At 43.1% G+C, this 25,013-nt stretch overlaps 1 protein-coding gene across 6 annotated transcripts in view; it reads right to left on the bottom strand.

Annotated features, from left to right (window-relative positions):
• Nucleotides 1-25,013, bottom strand: part of LOC132782131 (myosin phosphatase Rho-interacting protein) — a 208,197-nt gene that overhangs the window by 29,541 nt on the left and 153,643 nt on the right. For 4 of the 6 annotated variants that reach the window (XM_067461785.1, XM_067461784.1, XM_067461789.1 and 1 more), the window contains exons 10-13: nucleotides 18,300-18,356; nucleotides 13,393-13,461; nucleotides 13,036-13,125; nucleotides 10,410-10,519 (exon numbers count right to left, since the gene is read on the bottom strand). In XM_067461785.1, coding sequence (XP_067317886.1) covers nucleotides 10,410-10,519; nucleotides 13,036-13,125; nucleotides 13,393-13,461; nucleotides 18,300-18,356 — 326 coding nt within the window. Of the gene's footprint in view, nucleotides 1-7,710; nucleotides 7,750-10,409; nucleotides 10,520-13,035; nucleotides 13,126-13,392; nucleotides 13,462-18,299; nucleotides 18,357-25,013 lie in introns of all 6 variants that reach the window. The other 2 variants (XM_067461786.1, XM_067461787.1) reach the window with 1 other exon arrangement.

The raw sequence follows: 25,013 nt of genomic DNA, 5'->3' as shown, positions 1-25,013 counted from the left end.
TCATTCCAGGGACAACACTGAGCCAGCATGGCGTAGCAGTTGGGGTGTTCAGCTATGAATCTGGGACACCAGGGTTTAAGCCCTGCTTAGCCATGGTCACACTTTGTATCCAAGGAAGACAATGGCACACGTCTTTTGAACAAATCTTTCCAAGAAAAACACATTACAGGCTTGCCTTAAGTCAGAAATAATTTGGAGGCACACAACAACAACAAAACACCAGCATTGCTGTGACCCAGAAGCATTCATGGAGGAACTCAAACCTGTTAAAATTTCACCTTTTCCACCACCTCTGAAACTTCTTGCCATGGATCCTGATTTACGTTTAGCATTTAACATTCAAGATAGTGAATTGTTTGAGCCAGAACCAATGTAACGTTTTCAAAACTTTGCAGAAACATAATTTCATGCCAGAAAAAAACCTATGAAAATAATTCTCAACAAATAATACACCAAAGAATTACTAGCAGGACACATTTATGTTCTGAAGCAAAATTCTGAGATTAGAAAAATCTGGATGGTACATTTCAATATTTTCATTTTGATATACATTCCTCCGTGAGATCCACTCTCTGGGAAGAAAAATGTCAGCCCAGAATCATCTGGACATGGTAACCAAATGAAAATGTTGGATTGATTCACCCATTCACATTGCAGGCAGTTTTGTCTTTAAAACCATATTTTAGCCTAGTTTAGTTTCCCTTCAGTTGAAGGCCAGTTAGACCAGTTATCAGGCTGTAGTTTAATAACTGCAGGGAGGAGTGAATATAGGAAAATAAGCTACAAAAGATCAATTGGCATGCCTACAAAAGGATTCCTCCAGAAAAGGTTCTCCATGGACTATCTCCAAGGTATTTCATGTACTGAATATTCAGGCTTTTTTCAACACCACTGGAAAAAGATGTTTTTCCTACACCAGTGTTTCTCAACCTGGGGGTTGGGACCCCTAGGGGGGTCGCGAGGGGATGTCAGAGGGGTCGCCAAAGACAGTATTTTCTGTTGGTCATGGGGGTTCCGTGTGGGAAGTTTGGCCCAATTCTATCATTGGTGGAGTTCAGAATGCTCTTTGAGTATAGGTGAACTATAAATCCCAGCCACTACAACTCCCAAATGTCAAGGTCTATCTTCCCCAAACTGCACCAGTGTCCACATTTGGTCACATTGAGTATTCATGCCAAGTTTGGTCCAGATGCATCAGTACTCTCTGGATGTAGGTAAACTATAACTCCAAAAGAGAAGGCTGAGAGGAGATATGATAGCCATGTATAAATATGTGAGAGGAAGCCACAGAGAGGAGGGAGAAAGCTTGTTTTCTGCTTCCCTGGAGACTAGGATGTGGAACAATGGCTTCAAACTACAAGGAAGGAGATTCCATCTGAACATGAGGAAGAACTTCCTGACTGTGAGAGCCGTTCAGCAGTGGAACTCTCTGCCCTGCAGTGTGGTGGAGGCTCCTTCTTTGGAAGCTTTTAAACAGAGGCTGGATGGCCATCTGTCAGGGGTGCTTTGAATGCAATATTCCTGCTTCTTGGCAGGGCTTGGACTGGATGGCCCATGAGGTCTCTTCCAACTCTTTGTTTCTATGATTCATGCCAAGTTTGGTCCAGATGCATCAGTGCTCTCTGGATGTAGGTAAACTATAACTCCAAAACCCAAGGTCAATGCCCACCACACTCTTCCAGAATTTGTTGTTGGTCATGGGAGCTCTGTGTCCCAAGTTTGGTTCAATTCTATCATTGGTGGAGTTCAGAATGCTCTTTGATATTGTAGGTGAACTATAAACTACAACTCCCAAATGACAAAATCAATCCTCCCCTCAACCCCACCAGTATTCAAATTTGGGCGTATCGAGTATTTGTGCCAAATGAATGAAAATACATCCTGCATATTGGATATTTACAAGATGATTCATAACAGGAGCAAAATTATAGTTGTGAAGTAGCAATGAAAATAATGTTATGGTTGGGGGTCACCACAACATAAGGAACTGTATTAAGGGGTCACAGCATTAGGAAGGTTGAGAACCACTGTCCTACACAGACCCCCATAATCCTCCACATGGATGTAACTTCCACCTTTGGCATTTCCACTTTTTCAGCTAAGAAAAATGGAAGCTATTCTATCTTGGCTGCAAGAGACATTCTCATCCAAGGCTATTCAGAGTAGACGTATGTATGGAAAAATGCAATTCTAGGTCGCTAATGTGTATATCAGAACACTACAGCAGCTTGGAGCACATCCAGTCATAATGACACTAGCGGCCCCCTGCCACACGTTGCTGTGGCCCAGTCTGTTGATATGGAAAATCAAGTAATTAGAATGTGCTGGTTTCTAATATATGTAATGTCTTTATGCTTGTGGGTAAAGAGTATTTCTTGATGTTTGACAGTTTTGACGTAGAGATTGTCTGGTTTGCCAACTCTGGAACATGCAACATAATTGTCCATCTTTAGGAGTCCCTTTCAAATCTGTAATACTTTATCTGTGTGTGTGTGAATCATCTATCTATCTATCTATCTATCTATCTATCTATCTATCTATATCCATGGCTGGATGGCTCTCTGTCAGGAGGGTTTTGATGATGTTTTCTTGCCCTGGTGAAGGGAGTTGGACTGGATGGCCTTAAGTATTTTCTGTTGGTCATGGGGTTCTGTGTGGGAAGTTTGCCCCAGTTCTGTCATTCATGTGGTTTATTCAGAATGGTCTTTGATTGTAGGTGAACTATAAATCCCAGTAACTACAACTCCCAAATGCCAAGGTCTATTTCCCCCAAACTCCATCTGTGTTCGTATTTGGACATATGGAATATTCGTGTCAAGTTTGGTCCAGATCCATCATTGTTTGAGTCCACAGTGTTCTCTGGATGGAGGTGAACTACAACTCCCAAACTCAAGGTCAATGCCCACCAAACAGTGCTAGTATTTTCTGTTGGTCGTGGGAGCCCTGTGTGCCAAGTTTGGTTCAATTCCATTGTTCAGAATGCTTTTTGATTATACTCCCAAATGACAAAATCATAATTTTTTGAGTGATGGTCATTCCTTGTGTTGTGAGACGTTTTGTTGCCAAATTTGGTGTGATTTCGTTCATTGGTTCCTTTGTTTTTAAGGTACTCATTATGCACTGAGCATTTATATAGAGAGAGATGGGAAGTTCAGCACTTTTTGTAACAGATTTTATATGTCCTTTCTGTAGAAAAAAAAATATGAAGTACGAAGAAACTCAGCCTTACAGAAAATACCACAGGTCTGAATGTCAAGATGCTACGTTACTTTTTTCTTCCAACGACAGAAATGAGCACGAGGCCTAATGCAAGCTATTACTGACAAGGAAAGCTGCAGCTCTCAAGGTAAATACTGAGAAAAGAAAAGAGCAATACACACAGGCAGCAGACAGGCAAGGAAAGGAATTTCAGACATCTGAGGAGAGAGAGCCTAAAAGGAACCGTCAGACAAGGCCTTTCAACAAAACATAACACATGCCAGCCTTCAGCATGCACATTTGCAGACTGGGTTTGGAAATTGGACAGCAATAAACTAACTCCAATTATTCTACAGAGAAACATTCAGTCCAGTAGCTGGAAACTAAACCCCAATAATAATTAAAAAATACATTTGATCATCCATACCAGTTCAGTACTCTATTCAGAACAAGGATTCATAAATGGAGGTGCAAATACCCTTGAAGCACCATCTATTGGAAGGAATGAATGAGAACTACTCAGTTTTACAGGAGAAACCAAACAAAGAAATAATCCCAGCGACAGGCATTTTACTTGACCTGAAATACATTCTACCAAACTTGCCAATGGTCACCAACATCTGCTGTAACCCTGTATATCAAAACGGCAGGATCTGCATGACTGCAGCCTGAACATTTATCTTACTTTACTGCTAAATGAGAAAGGAAGCATCAAATGAGTATTATATGTTAGAATCATCTTTATGTTCTTCTCATCACCCCAATTTTGGTAAATGTACATGGCGTTTTAAAGTTAAGAACAACAAAGCAGTTCCCTGCTGTGACAATGTGTATTTTTATTCCTATAGTTGTGTGTTGTTTAGACAATAAGTAATAATAGTAAGTATGTAGAATTATATTTTGTTAGATGGTGGCTAGCTTGGCTTGTCTCTAGCTGAGTTGCCACTTAACAGCACAGCTGTTTGAAAGTGGACAGTCTGTAAGCTGGTGAGCTACAGAGAAGACTGGTTGTGTAGTGAGAGGATCCAGAAACTGATCTGTAATTAGTGTAATTACAGAGGTAGTTGATCCTGTGTGGGTGTGGACATCCAGCAGGAATCCTGTAGTGGTAGAACTACAGGGAGGACTGATTCCTTGGTTAAGAATCAGGGTTTGGCTTGGAGCCAATACAGTTAAATAAGTCAGGCAGCTTATTTGTAGTAAAAGAACGCTTGTTAAAGAAAGAAACATCTTCCTAAAGAAACCTTTTGAAGTCTGTTTAGTACCTAAAGTTATTCAGGAAACCTTATCAATGTAACCAACTAAGTTTGTGCCTCTAGAGAAGTAACACTGAATCTGTTATATTCCTGTTAAATAAAATTGTTACTGTTTTTTTTCTTCTCAAGCCTTGCCTCTGATACGGTTTCTTCTAAGACAAACAGCTCTGCATAAGAAGTAAGACCAAATCAGGGACATTAAACGCTACGCTATCGAATAAGTAAACCCCTTTCAATTAGTGGTCCTTTTATAAAACAGCTCCTAAATTGATACTGAGAATTACTGGGCTTCCTCACACCTGCCTTTAGGCTTACAATCTCAGACTCAAATTCGTAGTGCCTGCTCAACAGACTTGCCATCAATATTAGAAACTGCCAAAAAAATCATACAGGAACTGGAAGTGATTTAGTATGTGACATTGCACCTCAAGCATGTTGCTACCTGCCTATTTTTTAAGCGGTTTGGTTTTTAAAAAGATGTGTCTATGAATTTATTAGTCTTCAAGAAATCTGCGTGATGACACAACCAGCAACAGAGGCATTGAATTTTCTATATATTGTTTAACTCACCCTAGCAACATGGTAAATATTGTAGTTGAGGAATTCTATATACTCAGTTTTTAATATTAATATGAGTCCTGACACAAATTATTTTAGATAATGCATGCCTAGAGTTATTTGTGTCAAGGAGACACAAGTAACACATTTGGGCCCCAGTTGCTTAGCAAAATGATTGGATCTTTATATGCTTACCTGTCACTCCTGAGCACTTGATACTGTATTTCAGAGGTGTTGAGGCCTATTCCTTTACCATGTTGGCAGGATATTTCATTACGGAATAGTTACTGTACAAAGAGTAACTAGTTGCAAGAGACACCAAAAGCCAATGGGATTTTGGCCTGCATCAATAGGAGCATAGTGTCTAGATCTAGGGAAGTCATGCTCCCCATACTCTATTCTGCTCTGGTTAGGCCACACCTGGAATATTGTGTCCAATTCTGGGCACTACAATTCAAGAGAGATATTGACAAGCTGGAATGTGTCCAGAGGAGGGCAACTAAAATGATCAAGGATCTGGAGAACAAGCCCTATGAGGAGCGACTTAAGGACCTGGGCATGTTTAGCCTGAAGAAGAGAAGGCTGAGAGGAGATATGATAGCCATGTATAAATATGTGAGAGGAAGCCACAGGGAGGAGGGAACAAGCTTGTTTTCTGCTTCCCTGGAGACTAGGACGCAACAGAACAATGGCTTCAAACTACAAGAAAGGAGATTCCATCTGAACACGAGGAAGAACTTCCTGACTGTGAGAGCCGTTCAGCAGTGAAACTCTCTGCCCCGGAGTGTGGTGGAGGCTCCTTCTTTGGAAGCTTTTAAACAGAGGCTGGATGGCCATCTGTCAGGGGTGCTTTGAATTCAATATTCCTGCTTCTTGGCAGGGGGTTGGACTGGATGGCGCATGAGGTCTCTTCCAACTCTATGATTCTATGATTCTTGGCAGAATGGGGTTGGACTGGATGGCCCATGGGGGTCTCTTCCAACTCTTGGATTCTATGATTCTATGATTCTTACTCTTTTTTTTCATGTCAAAGGCTACTTGAGAAACTGCAAGACACTTCTGGTGTGAGAGAATTGGCTATCTGCAAGGACGTTGCCCAGGGGACGCCCGGATGTTGATGTTTTACCATGTGGTGGGCTTACTTCATGTCCCAGCATAAGAAGCTAGACCTCGACAGACGGAAGCTTACCCCGCTTCCTTGATTCCAACCGCAAACCTGTCGGTCGACCAATCCTGCCGGTACAAGGGTTTAACCTATTGCACACTACCAGTCTCTTACCGATTCAACACTAACCCAGCTCTGCTGTGGATTGTGATGTACCTTTCAGCTGTGACTTCCTGCTGATGAGACTATGTGTCTATTCTACCTTTACATGCTTTTCAATACAAAAAATCATATATGGTACCTTGCAAAAAATGTAACATTGGTAAAGACTAATCGTCAGGCAAACTCATGTAATTTGTGTTGTTTCTGTATTTCAGAAAGGTAGGAGGTTGTAGTTAAGCTTGTGCGCCAGCTGCACCCGTACCTTGGGAAGTCTGACTTGGCCACGGTAGTCCACGCTCTGGTTACATCCCGTTTAGACTACTGCAACGCTCTCTACGTGGGGTTGCCTTTGAAGATGGCTCGGAAGCTCCAACTAGTCCAGCGTTCGGCAGCCATGATACTAACAGGAGCGGAGCGCAGGGATCATACAACTCCTTTGCTGCGCCAGCTCCACTGGCTGCCGATTTGCTACCGGGCTCAATTCAAAGTGCTGGCGTTGGCCTATAAAGCCCTAAACGGTTCTGGCCCAAGCTACCTATCCGAACGTATCTCTGCCTATGAACCCACCAGGACTCTAAGATCTTCTGGGGAGGCCCTGCTCTCGATCCCGCCTGCATCACAGGCACGGCTGGCGGGGATGAGGGACAGGGCCTTCTCTGTGGTGGCACCTCGGCTGTGGAACGCCCTTCCCATGGACATTAGATCAGCCCCTTCGCTAATGGTGTTTCGAAGAAAACTAAAAACCTGGCTGTTTGAACAGGCGTTCGGATAAATAGTGCAATGAACACGATGAATATAGGAAACGGAATTATGGATGACGAATTGGATCACGATTGTAGTTACGAGACGTTAATGTGTTGTTATTGAGATGTCATTAGTTTGTATTTTATACTGTTAATGGTTTTAATATTGTATGTTGTTGGATTGACTTTCGCTCTTGTTGTGAACCGCGTTGAGTCGCCTACGGGCTGAGAAACTGCGGTATACAAGCAAAGTAAATAAATAAATAAATATGGATGTTTAATGATTTACGTTACAATTGTTTTTAATTGCTCTATACTTGTCTCGTGATGTTTTGTATTGATGTTGTTCACCGCTTTGAGTCGCCTGAGGGCTGAGAAAAGCGGTATATAAATAAAGTAAGTAATAATAAATAAATATCCATCCCACTTTATATTATCAAATACCGGCCCCGTTGTGACACCACTTAAGAGAGCATCGCTACACCAAAAAAGGCAATTCGGTAGCCAAGCCAGGCCCTGGCCCCTCGGTGTTCTCTTCTCCCCCCTCGCCTGCACATTTGTGAAGCAGAGAAGCAAGACTTGTCACCCATTCAAACTGCAGCAAAGAGGGGAGCATGCACTGAATCACAAGATATATATATATACAAACCACAAAACGTTAATACAGGAGAGAACACAGTTTTCCAACCTGGGCTTCAGCACCGAGAGTTTCAAAGAGAAGCTTTTCCTGGGAACGCATGGAAATTAAACATATGAAGGAGTGAGGAGAAAAAGAAGGGGGCACAGAAGCACCCGGGCAGCAGTGGGGTGAGGCACAAAGGAAGGGAAATGGCTCCTTTTGAGTTGCGTGTGCTGCTTTTTTGGCATTTTCTGTGCATCTCTGTAAGCCAAAAACTGACTGAACATACAGCCCATTTGCTCTTCCCTTGGCATAGTTAAATTCAGTGGAAAGGGTTGATTTGCATGGCACTCGAACCCAGGTTTATAGCTCATTGCGCCAAAGTTTATTGCTGTTTTATGATTTCCATTTTTCCTGGTAGAAATTAGTCATAATTACAGGTTTGGGTGTCATGCAGAGTTACCTCCTTGGTCTGTTTACCCATGCGTGCAAAGAGAAGAGGAAATGGATTGCATGCATTTGCTTGCCGATACTATTGTTTATCCAGTTAGGATTTCTGGCTCAAAATGACGTACGGACACGGTTTTTGTGGTCTCAATTCTCTCAAGACATCCTTAATGGGTTGATAAGGAAAGAGCAAATGGAGTTGAGAACGGAAAGATAAAAATGATAGAAGATTGAGAAATAGGTAGGGAGACAGAACCTGTCCTTTAAGTAGGCGTGGTGCTTCAATTGTTGATGCTATGGACCATCTATGTGTTGGGTTGTTGTAGGTTTTCCCGGGCTATATGGCCATGTTCTAGAGGCATTTTCTCCTGACGTTTCGCCTGCCTCTATGGCAAGCATCCTCAGAGGTAGTGAGGTCTGTTGGAACTAGGAAAAGGGGTTTATATATCTGTGGAATGACCAGGGTGGGACAAAGGATTTTTGTCTGCTGGAGCTAGGTGTGAATGTTTCAACTGACCACCTTGATTAGCATACAATGGGCTGACTGTACCTGGAGCAAACTTTTGTTGAGAGGTAATTAGATGTCCCTGCCTGCTTCCTCTCTGTTGTTGTGCTGTTGCAATTTGTGCAATTTGTGCTGGGACAAAGGATTTTTGTCTGCTGGAGCTAGGTGTGAATGTTTCAAATGACCACCTTGATTAGCATTTAATGGCTTGGAAGTGCCTGGGGGGAATCTTTTGTTGAGAGGTGATTTGATGTGCCTGATTGTTTACTCTCTGTTGTTTTGCTGTTGTAATTTTTGAGTTTTTTAATACTGGTAGCCAGATTTGAAACATTAACACCTAGCTCCAGCAGACAAAAGTCCTTTGTCCCACCCTGGTCATTCCACAGATATATAAACCCATTTTCCTAGTTCCAACAGACCTCACTACCTCTGAGGATGCTTGCCATAGATACAGGCAAAATGTCAGGAGAATATGCCTCTAGAACATGGCCACATAGCACGAAAAAACCTACAACAATCCAGTGATTCCGGCCATGAAAGCCTTCGACAATACATCTATGTGTTGTTTCTGGAAATTGTTGAAGAACAGTAGAGAAAATAATATTTAACCTGTGATAGTTGCCTCAGTCTTTCAGAAAAAGGAGCACAGAAGCATCTTTGTATAATTTAGTATAACTCTTGAGGGACAAATTTGTCATGGAGCACAATATCAGTGATCAAATCTGTCATGGAGCACAAAATCCATGATATCTGTTATGAATTCTAAAGAAGCAAAAGGTTTTCAAGAGATGTGGCTGCAATAAAAGTAAGAAGACTTGCATTCCCCGTGATTTTAATTCCGTTGGAATAAATATTTGCTTCTGATGTAACTTTTAGAATATACATTTCCTCAATGAAAGATGGGAATTTTGGGATATCGTGCCAATAATTACATAGTTAACTTTGTTTCAGGAACCTAAGGATATATAGTACCTAAAGATATCGTGGGGCAGTAGTTGTGTTTGAGCACATACATTGCTGCAGCGTGAAATTGGTTTAGCCCTAAACGGTTTGGGATCCGCCTACCTGCGTGACCGCATCTCTGTGTACAAACCCACACAATCTCTTCGATCATTTGGAGAGGCCCTGCTCACGCTCCCAACACAATCGCAAGCGCGATTGGTGGGGACGAGGGAGAGGGCCTTCTCGGTGGTGGCCCCTCGACTCTGGAACTCACTCCCCAGAGATATTAGACAAGCTCCAACTCTAGCAGTCTTTCGGAGGAGCCTGAAAATGTGGCTGTTTCAGTGTGCCTTCCCAGAATAAGGAAACTCCCAGCAATATGTCCTCAAGCGCACTTTAATAATGATTTTGGATTGTTTGCACATTTCTTCCCTCTCCAAAACCATTATTCCAATTACATGTTACCTGTTCATGCCCAGCATTATTTTAAAAAAATTAATTATTACATTTGACCCAGCCATTGGTTTTTAAATGCGTTGTGTTATTGTTATTGTTTTTGCTTATTTTGCTATGAGTTCTGTATTGTTTTTGTATTATTGCTGTTATTGTTATGGTTGTATTGTGGGCTCGGCCTCATGTAAGCCGCACCGAGTCTCTTGGGAGATGGTAGATAATAATAAAGTATTATTATTATTATTATTATTATTATTATTATTATTATTATCTGCTATCAGAACTGGGGAAATCCAAAACTTGTCTGAGCTATACTCAGAGGAAGGGAATAGATGGGTAGTAACAGAGATTGAGAATGAGTAAGTTCAAAAAGAACATGTGTGGAACACGTTAAAGAGCCCACTGTCCTGATTTTTCTTACCTGGTCACATCTGGTGCTGTGGTGGGCCGCACATGCTTCATGATGGTCTGGATCCAATTGCGGCGAATGCCTGATGTCATGGCCGAGAGGGTGAACTTTCCTTCTTTAGTCTAAGCAAGAGAGACGGGGCAACATGAGGGAAACAAATCACATTGAGCAGCCTCTCAGGAGGAGGGAAGTCAGCTTCATGCCGCCTCCTTGTACTTTCTATATTTTGGGAAGGAAATGTATTGAGATATTTCCTCTAGGACAGTGTTTCTCAACCTGGGGGTTGGGACTCCTGAGGGGGTCGCGAAAGGGTTTCAGGAGGTCGCCAAAGACCATCAGAAGACACATATTTCTAATGGTCTTAGGAACTCTTTTGGCAGAGAAGGCTGAGTATCTATCTGCCTGTCCTTCTCTTTCTTTTTGGTGTTGGTGAACTACAACTCCCAGAATTCAAAAACAGCCCAACCCCACTAGTAATCAGTGTTGGCCATGTAGGTAGCATGTCGAGTTTAGTGCAGATCCCTTATGGGCTGGGTTCAGAATGCTCTTTGATTGTAGATTAACTATAAATACCAGCAACTTCAACTCCCAAATGTCAAGGTCTATTTTCCCCAAACTTTGGGCATATTGAGTATTCATGCCAAGTTTGGTCCAGATCCATTAATGTTGGAGTCCACAGTGCTCTCTGGAGGTAGGTGAACTACAACTCTAAAACTGAAATCAATGCCCACCAAACCCAATATTTTCTGTTGTTCATGGGAGTTCTGTGTGCCAAATTTGGTTCAGTTCCATAGTTGGTGGAGTTCAGAATGCTCTTTGATTGTAGTTTAACTATAAATCTCAGCAACTACAACTCCCAAATGACAAAATCAATCCCTCCAATCCCACCAATATTGAAATTTGGGCATATCATTTGTGCCAAATTTGGTCCAGTGAAGGAAAATACATGCTGCACGTCAGATATTTACATTACAATTCATAACAGTAGCAAAATTACAGTTATGAAGTAGCAATGAAAATAATGTTATGGTTGGGGGTCACCACAACATGAGGAAGTGTATTAAGGGGTCATGGCATTAGGAAGGTTGAGAACCACTGCTCTAGGATAATGTTGAGCTCCCATGAAGCAAAACCACCATGGAGGAATAATGGTGGCTGCATTGTTCTGGACTGCCCAGTCCTTCAATATCTATGCAAGTCAAAGGTAGATGTTATGTCACTAAACCATTTACAGCTGAACCCAAATCACCAGTTTCCAGGATGGGATACAGACTGTATCCCAACTGAAGTTGGAAGCAATTGTTTTGTCATGAGTTCGAAGCCAGCCCGGGTTGGAGTGGGTTTCCAACCAATTGAGTAGCCTGTTGTCGACCTTTGCAACCCGAAAGACAGTTGCATCTGTCAAGTAGGAAAATTAGGTACCACCTTAAAAGTGTGGGGAGGCTAAATTAACTGATTTATGAGGCCATAAAGAAGACTCCAGCAAAGCATTCCAGCGGGGAAGCATGCGGGGAATGAGGAAGTGCTTCATCAGCGTCGCAGATAGACGATGAAAGCGACAGCTTCCCTGGCGGCCAGAAAAAGTTAAATAGCCTCTGTGTGTGTAGCATGTATATGTTTGTATGTCAAAAATTGGCACTGAATGTTTGCCATATATGTGTACACTGTAATCTGCCCTGAGTCCCCTGCGAGGTGGGAATGGCGGAATATAAAATTTATTTATTTACTTATTTAAAAGTTTTGTATACCGACCTTCTCACCTCTCTTGAGGGACTCAGACCGGTTTCCAACCATAATATCACATACAGTCAATAAAAACATCATAAATCATATTACAGTAAAACAATTAAAACAGCAATTACATTCAATAACTACAATGGTCAGTCGTCACACTAAAATCGTTGCTCATCATCCTCCACACATATCTCAGGGTGTTGGCTCACTCATCGAATGCCTGTTTCCATAACCTGTTTCCTTCACCTGTTTCCTAAATGTCAGGATAGAAGGGGCGGTTCTGATCTCCAGTGGGAGAGAGTTCCAGGGTCGAGGGGCCACCACCGAGAAGGCCCTGTCCCTCGTCCCCACCAGACGCGCTTGCGAGGCCGGTGGGACCGAGAGCAGAGCCTTTCCAGACGATCTTAATAATCTTGATGGTTCATAGGGGAGAATACGTTCGGAGAGGTAAACAGGGCCGGAGTTGTAAATAAATAAATGAATTGTTTTGTTTTCTCAAGAAGCAGAGCTGCTTCTAAAGCAGCTTCTGTTTTCCCAAGCTGCGGACCAAATCAATAAAAGAAGCGCCATTTCACCCAGAACTGAATTTCTGCCATCTTTTCCACTACTTGACCCATCATGTTCTCCAAGCTTCTCTTATATGAGGAGCTATGGTGGCGCAATGGGTTAAACCATTGTGCCACCATGGCTCCTCGGCAGTTGGAATTTGCGAGATGGGGTGAGCTCCCATCTGTCAGTTCCAGCTTCCCATGCGGGGACATGAGAGAAGCCTCCTACAGGATGGTAACACATCCGGGTGTCCCCTGGGCAACATCCCTGCAGTCGGCCAATTCTCTCACACTAGAAGTGACTTGCAGTTTCACAAGTCACTTCCGATACGATTTAAAAAAAAAACTTCTCTTACATGAATCTGGAAGCCATAGTTCCGCTGAACAGGGTATTCCGTGACATCAAAACAAGTTGACAAGTCGATTTCCCCATCCAAGTCAGCAGCCTGGGAAAATGAAACGAGAGAAGAAAGGTTTAATAATGGGCAATCAATGGCAAACATCGAAAGATATCTTTCCTATCTCCAACAAGATGGCAATGGTTATTTACTTATTTCTTAGTTCATCTATCAAGCTTCAATGTGTCTGAGAAAATTCAGGAATCAACAGATTAAGCCCAGAAGAACTTGCCATCTAAAATTCAATTTAGTGGAAGGAAATGGAAATGCATAAGCATAAAAAATAAACTCGCAGCTGCCTCAAGAGCAACATACCTCCTCTGCCACAGAATCCCGGTAGTATCTCAGGCTTTGATCCGTCAGGACAAACCAATGTTTCTTCCACTATTAAACAAATAAGACAACTTGCTTACAACCTGCTATCATCTTCAGTCTGAAACATGCATGTACTTGTGCATACGTATGTAAGGGATCTTGCTATCCGAACAGGATTGATTCATATTCTCAAGATTGTGATCACAACACTGACGGATGCACTCGAATATAGAGACAATTCAGACAGCATCTGTTGTTTTTGCAAATGCTTCAAGCTCATCTCCAGAATCTCAAGTGTAGAGGAACAGAAAGTGATTGGGATCATCTATTTGGAGGAGGCGAATGTGTTCATGCTCGGTTCTGCACTTCCTGGAAGGACTAATTATCCTGTAGCATGAGATGTCAATATAATTCTTTAATGAATGAGGGTGAAAATTTTACTCTAGGGATGGAAATTGTGAATCCTGCCGATGTCATAGAGTTGGAAGAGACCTCATGTGCCATCCAATCCAACCCCTTTCTGTCAAAAAGCAGGAAAATCACATTCAAAGCACCCCCAACAGATGGCCATCCAGCCTCTGTTTAAAAGCTTCCATAAAAGGAGTCTCCGCCACAGTCGGGCACAGAGTTTATTCAGAATGGCTTATTTTATCACTTTTTTGCCTTTGCACAATTAAGACTTGTGCGCCAACTGCGACCATACCTCGTGAAGGCAGATCTGGCCAGGGTGGTCCATGCCTTAGTCACCTCCAGATTGGACTACTGTAATGCGCTCTACGTGGGGCTGCCCTTGAAAAAGGCTCGGAAATTTCAGTTGGTCCAACAGGCGGTGACCAGGTTGTTAATTGGCACTCCTTACAAGGAGTGGTCAACCCTCCTGTTTAAGGAGCTCCACTGGCTGCCATTCGTTATCCGGACCCATTTCAAGGTGCAGATTCTTACCTACAAAGCTCTGAACGTTTTGGGACCTGCCTACCTGTGTCACCGCATTTCTGTGTACGAACACCCACAATCTTTTCGATCATCTGGAGAGGCCCTACTTGCGCTCCCGCCTGCATCGCAAGCGCGATTGATGGGGACAAGAGAGAGGGCCTTCTTGGTGGTGGCCCCTCGATTCTGGAACTCACTTCCTAAAGACATCAGGCATGCCCCAACTCTGGCAGTCTTCAGGAGGAGCTTGAAAACGTGGTTGTTCCAGTGTGCCTTCCCAGAATAATGAACCCTTAGCATTATGTCCTCTAAAAGCACTTTATACTGATTTAGGACTGCTTGTACGTTTCCACCAATGCCCCATCTCCTCTATCTTGTTCATGCCCAGCATTATTTTTTAACTTTAATTACATTTGGCCCAGCCATAGATTTTAACATGTGTTTTGTGCTATCATTCAATGTTTATGCTATTTGTATATGAGATTTATTTTAATTGCTTTTTATTAGTATTAGTATTTTGCTTTGTATAGTGGTTGTTATTACTTGTAGTGATGTATTGTGGGCTCGGCCTCATGTAAGCCGCACCGAATCCCTTGTGAGATGGTAGCGGGGTATAAATAAAGTTTTATTATTATTTACTACATATGAATTGCAAAAATTACTGGGTCAAACAAAGCAGTCATTAGATTGTTCCTCCTAACAACCATAGTTGGTATCACATGGTGAAAGCTGGGAGTTGTAGTTCAGACACACCTGGAAAACTGAATGATGTTCACCCTCTGCTTTAATCAGTTAAATTAATTATTTGAAATAACTCTGTCATTAAGGAAACAGGCATCTCTGAATAACAGAAACAGATATAAGAATACTGATGGATGTTTGATGCAAAATCAATCATAACAACTGCAGGTGGCAAGCTTTATTTTAGAACAGTGTTTCTCAACCTTCCTCATGCCGCGACCCCTTAATACAGTTCCCCATGTTGTGGTGACCCCCAAACCATAACATTATTTTTGTTGCTACTTCATAACTGTAATTTTGCTACTGTTATGAATCGTAATGCAAATATCTGATATGCAGGATGTATTTTCATTCACGGGACCCAATTTGGCACAAATACCAAATATGCCCATATTTGAATACTGGTAGGGTTGGGGGGATTGATGTTGTTGTTTGGGAGTTGTAGTTGCTGGGATGTATAGTTCACCTACAATCAAAGAGCATTCTGAACTCCACCAATGATGGAATTGAACCAAACTTGGCACACAGAACTCCCATGACCAATAATAATAATAATCCTTTATTTGTACTCTGCTACCATCTCCCGAAGGACTCGGTGCGGCTTACAAGAGGCCGAGCCCACATACAACAATAAAACAACAAGAATACAGCAAAATAAATCAAAACAAAGCAATAACATTAACAACACACAATGAGGCAATTAAAAACTATGGCAGGGCCAAATGTAGTAATTAAAATTAAAATTAAAAAGTGCTGGGCATGACCAGGAGAAAAGGGTAGGTGTTTGGAGAGGGATGGGTTTGCAGATATCCTAAATCTCTGATAAAGTGCGTTGGGGACAAAATGCTTGGAGTTTCCTTATTCTGGGAAGGCACCCTGGAACAGCCACATTTTCAAGCTCCATTTTCAGCCACATTTTCAAGCTTGCCTGATATCCTTAGGGAGAGAGTTCCAGACCAACAGAAAATACTGGAAAGGTTTGGTGGACATTGATCTTGAGTTTTAGAGTTGTAGTTCACCTACATCCAGAGACCATTGTGGACTCAAACAATGATGGATGTGGACCAAACTTGGCATGGATACTCAATATGCCCAAATGTGAACACTGGTAGAGTTTGGGGGAAATAGACTTTGCCATCTGGGAGTTGTAGTTGCTGGGAGTGATAGTTCACCTACAATCAAAGAGCATTCTGAACCTCACCAACAGTAGAATTGGGCCAAACTTCCCACACAGAATCCCCATGACCACCAGAAAATACTGTGTTTTCTGATGGTCTTTGGCGACCCCTATGACACCCCCTTGCGACCCCTCCAGGGGACCCGACCCCCAGGTTGAGAAACGCTGTTTTGAATAATGATTCTCCTCGCCATTTCAGACACATACAGAATGAGAGGACTTTTCAAAGATGCCATGCCAACACATACACAATATGTAAAAAGGATCTTAAGTCCCAAGGTGGCCAACTCTACGCCAGCCGTGTCTGCATGTTCTTGCCTAAGCAGAAAGGAATAGGGCAGGAAGCCAGGGCAAAGGGGGAACCGGCTGCTTAACTGGAGTGAGGCCACCCTCTCGCGTCAATAATGCTTGGCAACTCTGCCGGCTCTGGGAAGGGAACATTCAACCACGTTGCCTGGAGGAGTGGGGAGAAGCAAGGCAGACAGCTGGTCCTTCCATTAAGAGCTGGCCCCAAGGCATGTTCGTTTAGTCCAATTACTTCCCCTGACTGCATGGCAGGATGCCTGGCACTGCTTTCGCTTGATGCTGTGGCCGAAAAAGCTAGTGATGGAAACCCGCAGCACACCCCCTGCTTTTGTTTACAGACCAAGACCTTGGTATTTAGGGAACAGGGGCACAAGAAGGCCCTCTGTAGAAAAGTCTCGGAGACAAACCTGATGTTCCACAGTTTAGGGGAGGCTTGAAACCTATTGCTCATACTTTGGGAGGCCAGAAAAAGAATGATCTGGAGGGAACATGGGCCACAAATACTGCCTCGATGAGTTACATGTGTGCGGGGAAGGGATGCATTCTGCTTAGCCCGGAAGTAAACTGAAGTGCCCACTCCAGGACTCTTCTTTAATGGGAATCTTAGAAGGAGACAGAGATAAAGCTTCAGATGGGAGAAGTCTTTTACATAAAGGGGTTTATTTTATCACTTACTACATGTGAATTGCAAGAATTACTGGGTCAAACAAAGCACTAATCGGCACAAAGGTAGATGAAGCCTAAATCTATATAAATAAAAATGTAATGTTCGTTTGTGGGATTAACAGAACTCAAAAACCACTGGACGAATTGACACCAAATTTGGACGCAAGACACCTAACAACCCAAAGTATGTCCTTCACTAAAAAAAATATGATTTTGTCATTTGGGAGTTGTAGTTGCTGGGATTTATAGTTCAACTTAAATCAAAGAGCATTCTGAACCCCACCAATGATAGAATTGAACCAAACTTGGCACACAGTTCTCCCATAACCAACAGAAAATACTGGCAGTCTTTGGTGGGCAGTGTCCTTTGGTTTTGGAGTTGTAGTTCACCTACATCCAGAGATCACTATGGATTCAAACAATGATGGATCTGGACTAAATTTGGCATGAATATTCCATATGCCAAAATATGGACACAGATGGAGTTTGGGGGAAATAGACCCTGACAATTGGGAGCTATCGTTACTGGGATTTATAGTTCACCTAAAATCAAAGAGCATTCTGAACCCCACCAATGACAGAACTGGGGCAAACTTGGCACACCGTTCTCCCATGACCAACAGAAAATACTGGAAGGGTTTGGTGGGCAGTGTTCTTTGGTTTTGGAGTTGTAGTTCACCTACATCCAGAGATCACTGTGGACTCAAACAATGATGGATCTGGACCAAACTCTACACGAATACTCAATATGCCCAAATGTGAACACTGGTGGAGTTTGGGGAAAATAGAATCTTGACATTTTGGAGTTGTAGTTGCTGGAATTTATAGTTCACCTACAATCACAGAGCATTCCGAAGTCCACCAACTATAGAATTTGGCCAGACCTCCCACACAGAACCCCCATGACCACCAGAGTGGGCCACAGCAACGCGTGGCAGGGGATGGCTAGTACAAAATAACAAAACACAGATTGGCAGCTGCTCCACCTCCCTGATGAGAAGCTGTAATTATTTCAGATGGGTATTAGCTCCACGATGCGCCGTCTTCTGCTACAGCAAATGAAAGGAGGCTTTCACACAAGACTCACCTGTCCATCTTCATACTGCTTAGTCAGCCACCCTTTCTTGAAATTCAGCAAGTCAGGCTGCAAAGAAAAGAAAACAAAATCTAAAGTTCTCCTCAAAACTCAGACTGGACTATGATGCACCATGCAATGAGGGGGAAACATCCATGAGGTCATTTTTCCTAACTGGTCTGAATATGATGAAATTATGGACTCTTCCTTATCCAGGAAATTGGCTGAACACATATACAGAAGGAAAGCACTAAGCTACACCAAACAAGGATATCTGGTTCTGGTCCTGAACCGGTGTTTGTCATCAGTAATGGACTGGATGAGGGCCAACAAGCTGAAATTAAATCCAGGCAAGACAGGGGTACTCCTGGTCAGTCGTAAGGAGGATCTCCATGAAGACAGAGTCTGGGGGTGATCCTGGATTCATAGTTGACCCTGGAATCCCAGGTGTTGGCGATGGCCAGGAGTGCCTTTGCGCAGTTAAAACTTGTGCAACAGCTGTGCCTGTACCTTGAGACGTCTGTCTTGGCCATGGTAGCCCACACCTTAGTCACATTCCATCTGAATTACTGCAACGCACTCTACGTGGGGCTGCCTTTAACGATAGTTCAGAAGCTGCAATTGGTGCAGATTGCACCAATTGCAATTGCAATCCAGTCAGCATCCAGATTGTTAACTTGAGTGCCATATCACAAGAGGATGACTCCTATGCTACAACAGCTCCACTGGCTGCCAGTCCACTTCCGAACTAAATACAAAGCTAAATACACCTCACTACCTCTGAGGATGCTTGCCATAGATGCAGGTGAAACGTCAGGAGAGAATGCCTCTAGACCATTCCCACGGATATTAGACAAGCTCCATCATTAATGGTATTCCGCAAAAAAGTGAAGACCTGGTTGTTTGAGCAGGCGTTCGAATAGTCAGTGCAATGAGTGTAATGAACATAGGAATGGAACAATGGATGACGGACCTGAATCATGTTTTTAGTGATGAGACGCTAGTGAATGGCTATTGTTGTTAATTGTATATTATTGTATAATGTGTTAGGATGTTAACTGTTTTATACCGTGTTATTGTAGCATTGAATTTTTGCTGTTCTGTTGTTAACCGCTGTGAGTTGCCTATGGGCTGAGAACAGCAGTATACAAATAAAGTAAATAAATAAATAATAAATAAATAGACCATCGTCATATAGCCCGAAAAAACCTACAACAACCCACTAAATACAAAGTGTTGGTCATTACCTATAAAGCTCTAAGCAGTTCATGTCCAGGCTATTTGTCTAATCGCATCTCCCTATAACAAGCCATCTCATGCGCTACAGTCTGCGGAGGAGGTCCTGCTATCGGTCTCATCCCATCACAAACATGGTTCGTGGGAATGAGAGAGGGGGCCTTCTCCGTGATTGCTCCCGGTCTCTGGAACTCCCATCCTAAAGACATTGAAACAGCCCCCACCCCCTCTCCATCAAAAAAACCCTCTTGAAAATGTGCTCTCCTGGGGAGAGAGGGCTGTCTATAAATAAAGTTTTAACATTATATTATATTCTATATCAGAAAAACTAGCTGATTTTTTATAGAAATAATTAAAACTATATTGTGTTCAAAACCATCTTCATCACAGAAGGGCAATATATAGACAAAATCCACAGAGATCCTATGATCCTGAAACTCAATTTATGTGTGGAGTATTTATTTAGAACTTTTATATACCGGTCTTCTCACCTCCGCAGAGGGACTCAGGACAGTTCACAACAACAATAACACAGACAATCATTTAAAAACATCACATCCCATAATACACTAAAACATTAAAATACTAAAATACAGTGATATAATTACATTGGCCAAGTCGTCAAAATAAAATCATAGTTCATCACCATCCGTCCATGTAGTCACGAGTTATTGACTCACTCGTCAAATGCCAGTTTCCAGAGCCAGGTTTTCACCTGTTTTCTAAAAGTCAGGAGAGAAGGGGCAGTTCTAATCTCCAATGGGAGAGAGTTCCAGAGTCGAGGGGCCACCACCGAGAAGGCCCTGTCCCTCGTCCCCACCAGACGCACTTGCAAAGGTGGTGGGACCGAGAGCAGGGCCCCTCCAGAAGATCTTAACAACCTTGATGGTTCATAGGGGAGAATCCGTTCGGACAGGTAAACTGGGCCGGAGTTGTTTAGGGATTCATAGGTTAACACCAGCACTTTGAATTGTGCTCAGAAGCTAATTGGCAGCCAGTGGAGCTGGTGCAACAGAGAAGTAATATGCTCCCTGTATCCCGCTCCTGTTAGTAATCTGGCTGCCACTTGTTGGACTAGTTGGAGCTTCCGGGCAGTCTTCAGAGGCAACCCCATGTAGAGAGCGTTGCAGTAGTCTAAACGGGATGTAACCACAGCGTGAACGACCGTGGCCAAGTCAGACTTCCCAAGGTACGGGCGCAGCTGACACACAAGTGTTAATTGTGCAAAAGCTCCCCTGACCACCGCCGAGACCTGGGGTTCCAGGCTCAGCGATGAGTCCAGGATCATTCCCAAGATGCAAGAGTAGCTTTGAAAGAAAATGCAAACAGTCTGTATCCATAGATTTGTGACAAATTCACTTCTTTTCCATAACCGTGTGGTTGGTGGTCACCCTTCCCCTGTGACTACAGAAATCTCACCACGTTTTCATCCAAGGCCCGAGAACAATTAATCCCCTCCACTTAAGGTTCTTCGTCAACTCATCATGACAATTTCTTTAATCTTGACATTGCAAGGACAAAAGGCAGGAATTGCACATAATGTTATCTCCAGTAAGTTTCATTAAAATACATTTAGAAATTATGCTGAACATAATTCAACATAATGGAGCTAAACCAGATCTGGGATGCACTGAAAATGGAGAAGTATCTACATGTTTGTGTTTCAACCCAGATTTGAATGCTAGTCTCTGAAATGTGTATAACTTAGACTATTTGTTTCAAATCAAGTTCTAGCCTTTGAAGAAGGGAAGCGTGGCTCTTCTTATGTTACCAGTGAGACAATATCTGTCATTAACATCTCAATGAGAACTTGGCAGTCAAAACAGAACATTACTAAACCGGGATTGTGGCGCAGCTGGCTGAGTGTCAGCTGCATTAAGATCACTCTGACCAAAAGGTCATGAGTTCGAAGCCAGCCTGGGTTGGAGTGGGCTTCCAACCAATTGTGTAGCCTGTTGTCCACCTTTACAACCCGAAAAACAGTTGCATCTGTCAAGTAGGAAAATAAGGTACCACCTTAAACTGTGGGGAGGCTAAAATTAACGGATTTATGAGGTCATAAAGAAGACTCCAGCGAAGCATTCCAGCGGGGAAGCATGCGGGGAATGCGGAAGTGCTTCATCAGCGTCGCAGATGGACGATGAAAGCGCCAGCTCCCCTGGTGGCCAGAAAAAGTTAAATAGCCTCTGTGTAGGTCTGTATATGTTTGTATATCGAAAATTGGCATTGAATGTTTGCCATATATGTGTACACTGTAATCCGCCCTGAGTCCCCTGCGGGGTGAGAAGGGCGGAATATAAATGCTGTAAATAAATAAATAAATAAAATAATAAACAAAGTGATTTGAGCTACAGGGAAGGATGCTATAAGCTCCATATTAGGATATGATGTCTCTCAAGGTGTTTGAAAGCCCTCCCAAATCCTCCGAGTAGCATCACCCTTTATTGGCCAATTGAAATGCACAAAGTATATATCATGCAAGCTTTTGAAATTCTACAGGCTTCTTCATCAGGCAAAAGAGGTTGAAAAAATCATACAGAGTAAGAAAAAAATATGAAGGTGTTGGGAGTCAGTCCTATGTTTTCATATCAGATGCTGTCTCTTCTGTTCAGTTGGTCTGCAAGGATCAGTACGTGTGAAAAAGATCTTGGAGTCCTCATGGACAACAAGTTAAACATGAGCCAACAATGTGATGTGGCGGCAAAAAAAGCCAATGGGATTTTGACCTGCATCAATAGGAGCATAGTGTCTAGATCTAAGGAAGTCATGCTACCCCTCTATTCTGCTTTGGTTAGACCACACCTGGAATATTGTGTCCAATTCTGGGCACCACAATTCAAGAGAGATATTGACAAGCTGGAATGTGTCCAGAGGAGGGCGACTAAAATGATGAAGGGTCTGGAGAACAAGCCCTATGAGGAGCGGCTTAAGGAGCTGGGCATGTTTAGCCTGAAGAAGAGAAGGCTGAGAGGAGATATGATAGCCATGGATAAATATGTGAGAGGAAGCCACAGGGAGGAGGGAGCAAGCTTGTTTTCTGCTTCCTTGGAGACTAGGACGCAATGGAACAATGGCTTCAAACTACAAGAGAGGAGATTCCATCTCAACATGAGGAAGACCTTCCTGACTGTGAGAACCGTTCAGCAGTGGAACTCTCTGCCCCGGAGTGTGGTGGAGGCTCCTTCTTTAGAAGCTTTTAAACAGAGGCTAGATGGCCATCTGTCAGGGGTGATTTGAATGCAATATTCCTGCTTCTTGGCAGAATGGGGTTGGACTGGATGGCCCATGAGGTCTCTTCCAACTCTTTGATTCTATGATTCTATCTCCATGCAGGCCTACCTTATCCATGCAGGTCCCTTTTCATCTACCGATTCATGAAGTCTTCAAGGTCTTGTGCGTCAATTCTTTTGCTTTTATTTATAAACTCTGCTGGGCATAGTTGGCAGGTGGAAGTCACATGGACAGTGGGATTCAAGCTACTAAAAGATCTCCTATTTACGAGGCCTGAAAATACGCTCGATACTTGGCTATGTGAGTGTGTGTGAGAGAGAGAGGATAGCATCTAACAAGCTTTGAATAGTCAAGTTTCTTCGGAAGCAGTACTACGGAAGCTGAGGATGAGTTGTGACTTTAAAAAGCTGCAAAATCTGGTAGCAAACAAAACTTTTTCCCACCATTACACATGGTGGAAGGTTTGATTAAAAAGTGAGCAAGAAACACTGGCCTGGCCATTGTGAAAATCCACCCAGAAGGCTCAGTGGTTTGACTGCACGTGTGACATTTTCAAAGTACAACTGCACATAAGCCCACTCAGATGAAATAAAGGTAGCAGTCACAGGTCAGTGCAATCCCCTGGCAAACCTGCTCATCCCTGAAGTATCTACTCTGCTGAAATTTGAAGGAAGAGTATCAAAACAAGAGCCTCTTCTCATCAGATTGAAAGGCTGTTCAACCAATATTCCACAGAGTTCAGCTGAATGCTGCAGGAAATGTCTTACTGTCCAAGCAAAATTTCCTCTGTCCTGAACCCAGTCCTAAAGCAATTGTGCATCGTAACCGCAACCTCTCCGAAGCTCTAGGTGCTCTTACTGCCTATTACAAGGAAAACCAGCTGATCCCTAATCCATCTAAAACACAGACATGTGCCTTTCACCTTAAGAACAGACAAGCATCCCGAGCTCTGAGGATCACCTGGGAAGGAATCCCACTGGAGCATTGCGGCGCACCCAAATACCCGGGAGTCACTCTGAAGCACTGCCTGAACATCAAGCAAAAAGTGGATGCTAGAAACAATATCATACGAAAGCTGGCTGGCACAACCTGGGGATCACAACCAGACACAGTGAAGACATCTGCCCTTGCGCTATGCTACTCTGCTGCTGAGTCTGCATGCCCAGTGTGGAACACATCTCACCACGCTAAAACAGTGGATGTGGCTCTTAATGAGACATGCCGCATTATCACGGGGTGTCTGCACCCTACACCACTGGAGAAATTACACTGCCTAGTTGGTATCGCACCACCTGACATCTGCCGAGAAGCAGCAGCCAATAGTGAAAGGACCAAGGCAGAGACATCTCCAGTCCATCCCTTGTTTGGGTATCAACCAGCACGTCAATGACTTAAATCAAGAAACAGTTTTCTAAGATCTACAGAGACACTCGCTGGAAACACCTCAGCAAGCGAAAGTCCAAAAGTGGCAGGCTCAAACCCAGAACCTCAATCAATGGCTGATACCAAATGAGAGACTCCTCCCTGGGCACACAGATAACTAGGCGACTTGGAAGGCGCTGAACAGACTGCGCTCTGGCACCACAAGATGCAGAGCCAATCCTAAGAAATGGGGCTACAAAGTGGAATCCACGACATGCGAGTGTGGAGAGGAGCCAACCACTGACCACCTGCTGCAATGCACCTTGAGCCCTGCCACAAGCACAATGGAGGACCTCCTTGCAGCAACACCAGAAGCACTCCAAGTGGCCAGATACTGGTCAAAGTACATTTAATCAACTACCAAACTCGCAAATTTTGTATTTTGTCTGTTTGTTTGTTTTATTCTGTTAGAAATGTAATACAATTGACTGGTTGCCCTGACACGACAAATAAAATAGCTGGATGCTGCAGGCAATGCCTCAATGTCCAAGCAAAATTTCCTCTGTCCTGAACCTAGTCCTAAAGCAACTGTGCAGCGTAACTCCAAGTTCTGCTGCTATGAACTGGTGTGTAGGAATCCTTTTTCTTGATGCCATGACTATTTCTAAACCCTCCTGGCAAGTCCCACCTGTGTTTAAGCTTTCCTTCAGCATGAAGATGCTCCAATTAGTTGATCATTTTGGCTTCCCTTCTGAGTAACTCCTGCAAATCAACAATATCCTTCCTACCATCATTGGACAGGTGATGATTTGCCGCTGTAAAATCTTCCATGCTGACATTGTTCTGGATCTCAGAGCAAGGAGAAAAGGGTGTCTGATTTGGGACAAAGGAGATCTG

Source organism: Anolis sagrei, chromosome Y (genome assembly GCF_037176765.1).
Source record: "Anolis sagrei isolate rAnoSag1 chromosome Y, rAnoSag1.mat, whole genome shotgun sequence".
Taxonomy (NCBI): domain Eukaryota; kingdom Metazoa; phylum Chordata; class Lepidosauria; order Squamata; family Dactyloidae; genus Anolis; species Anolis sagrei.
This window is presented reverse-complemented; position numbering and strand designations above follow the sequence as displayed.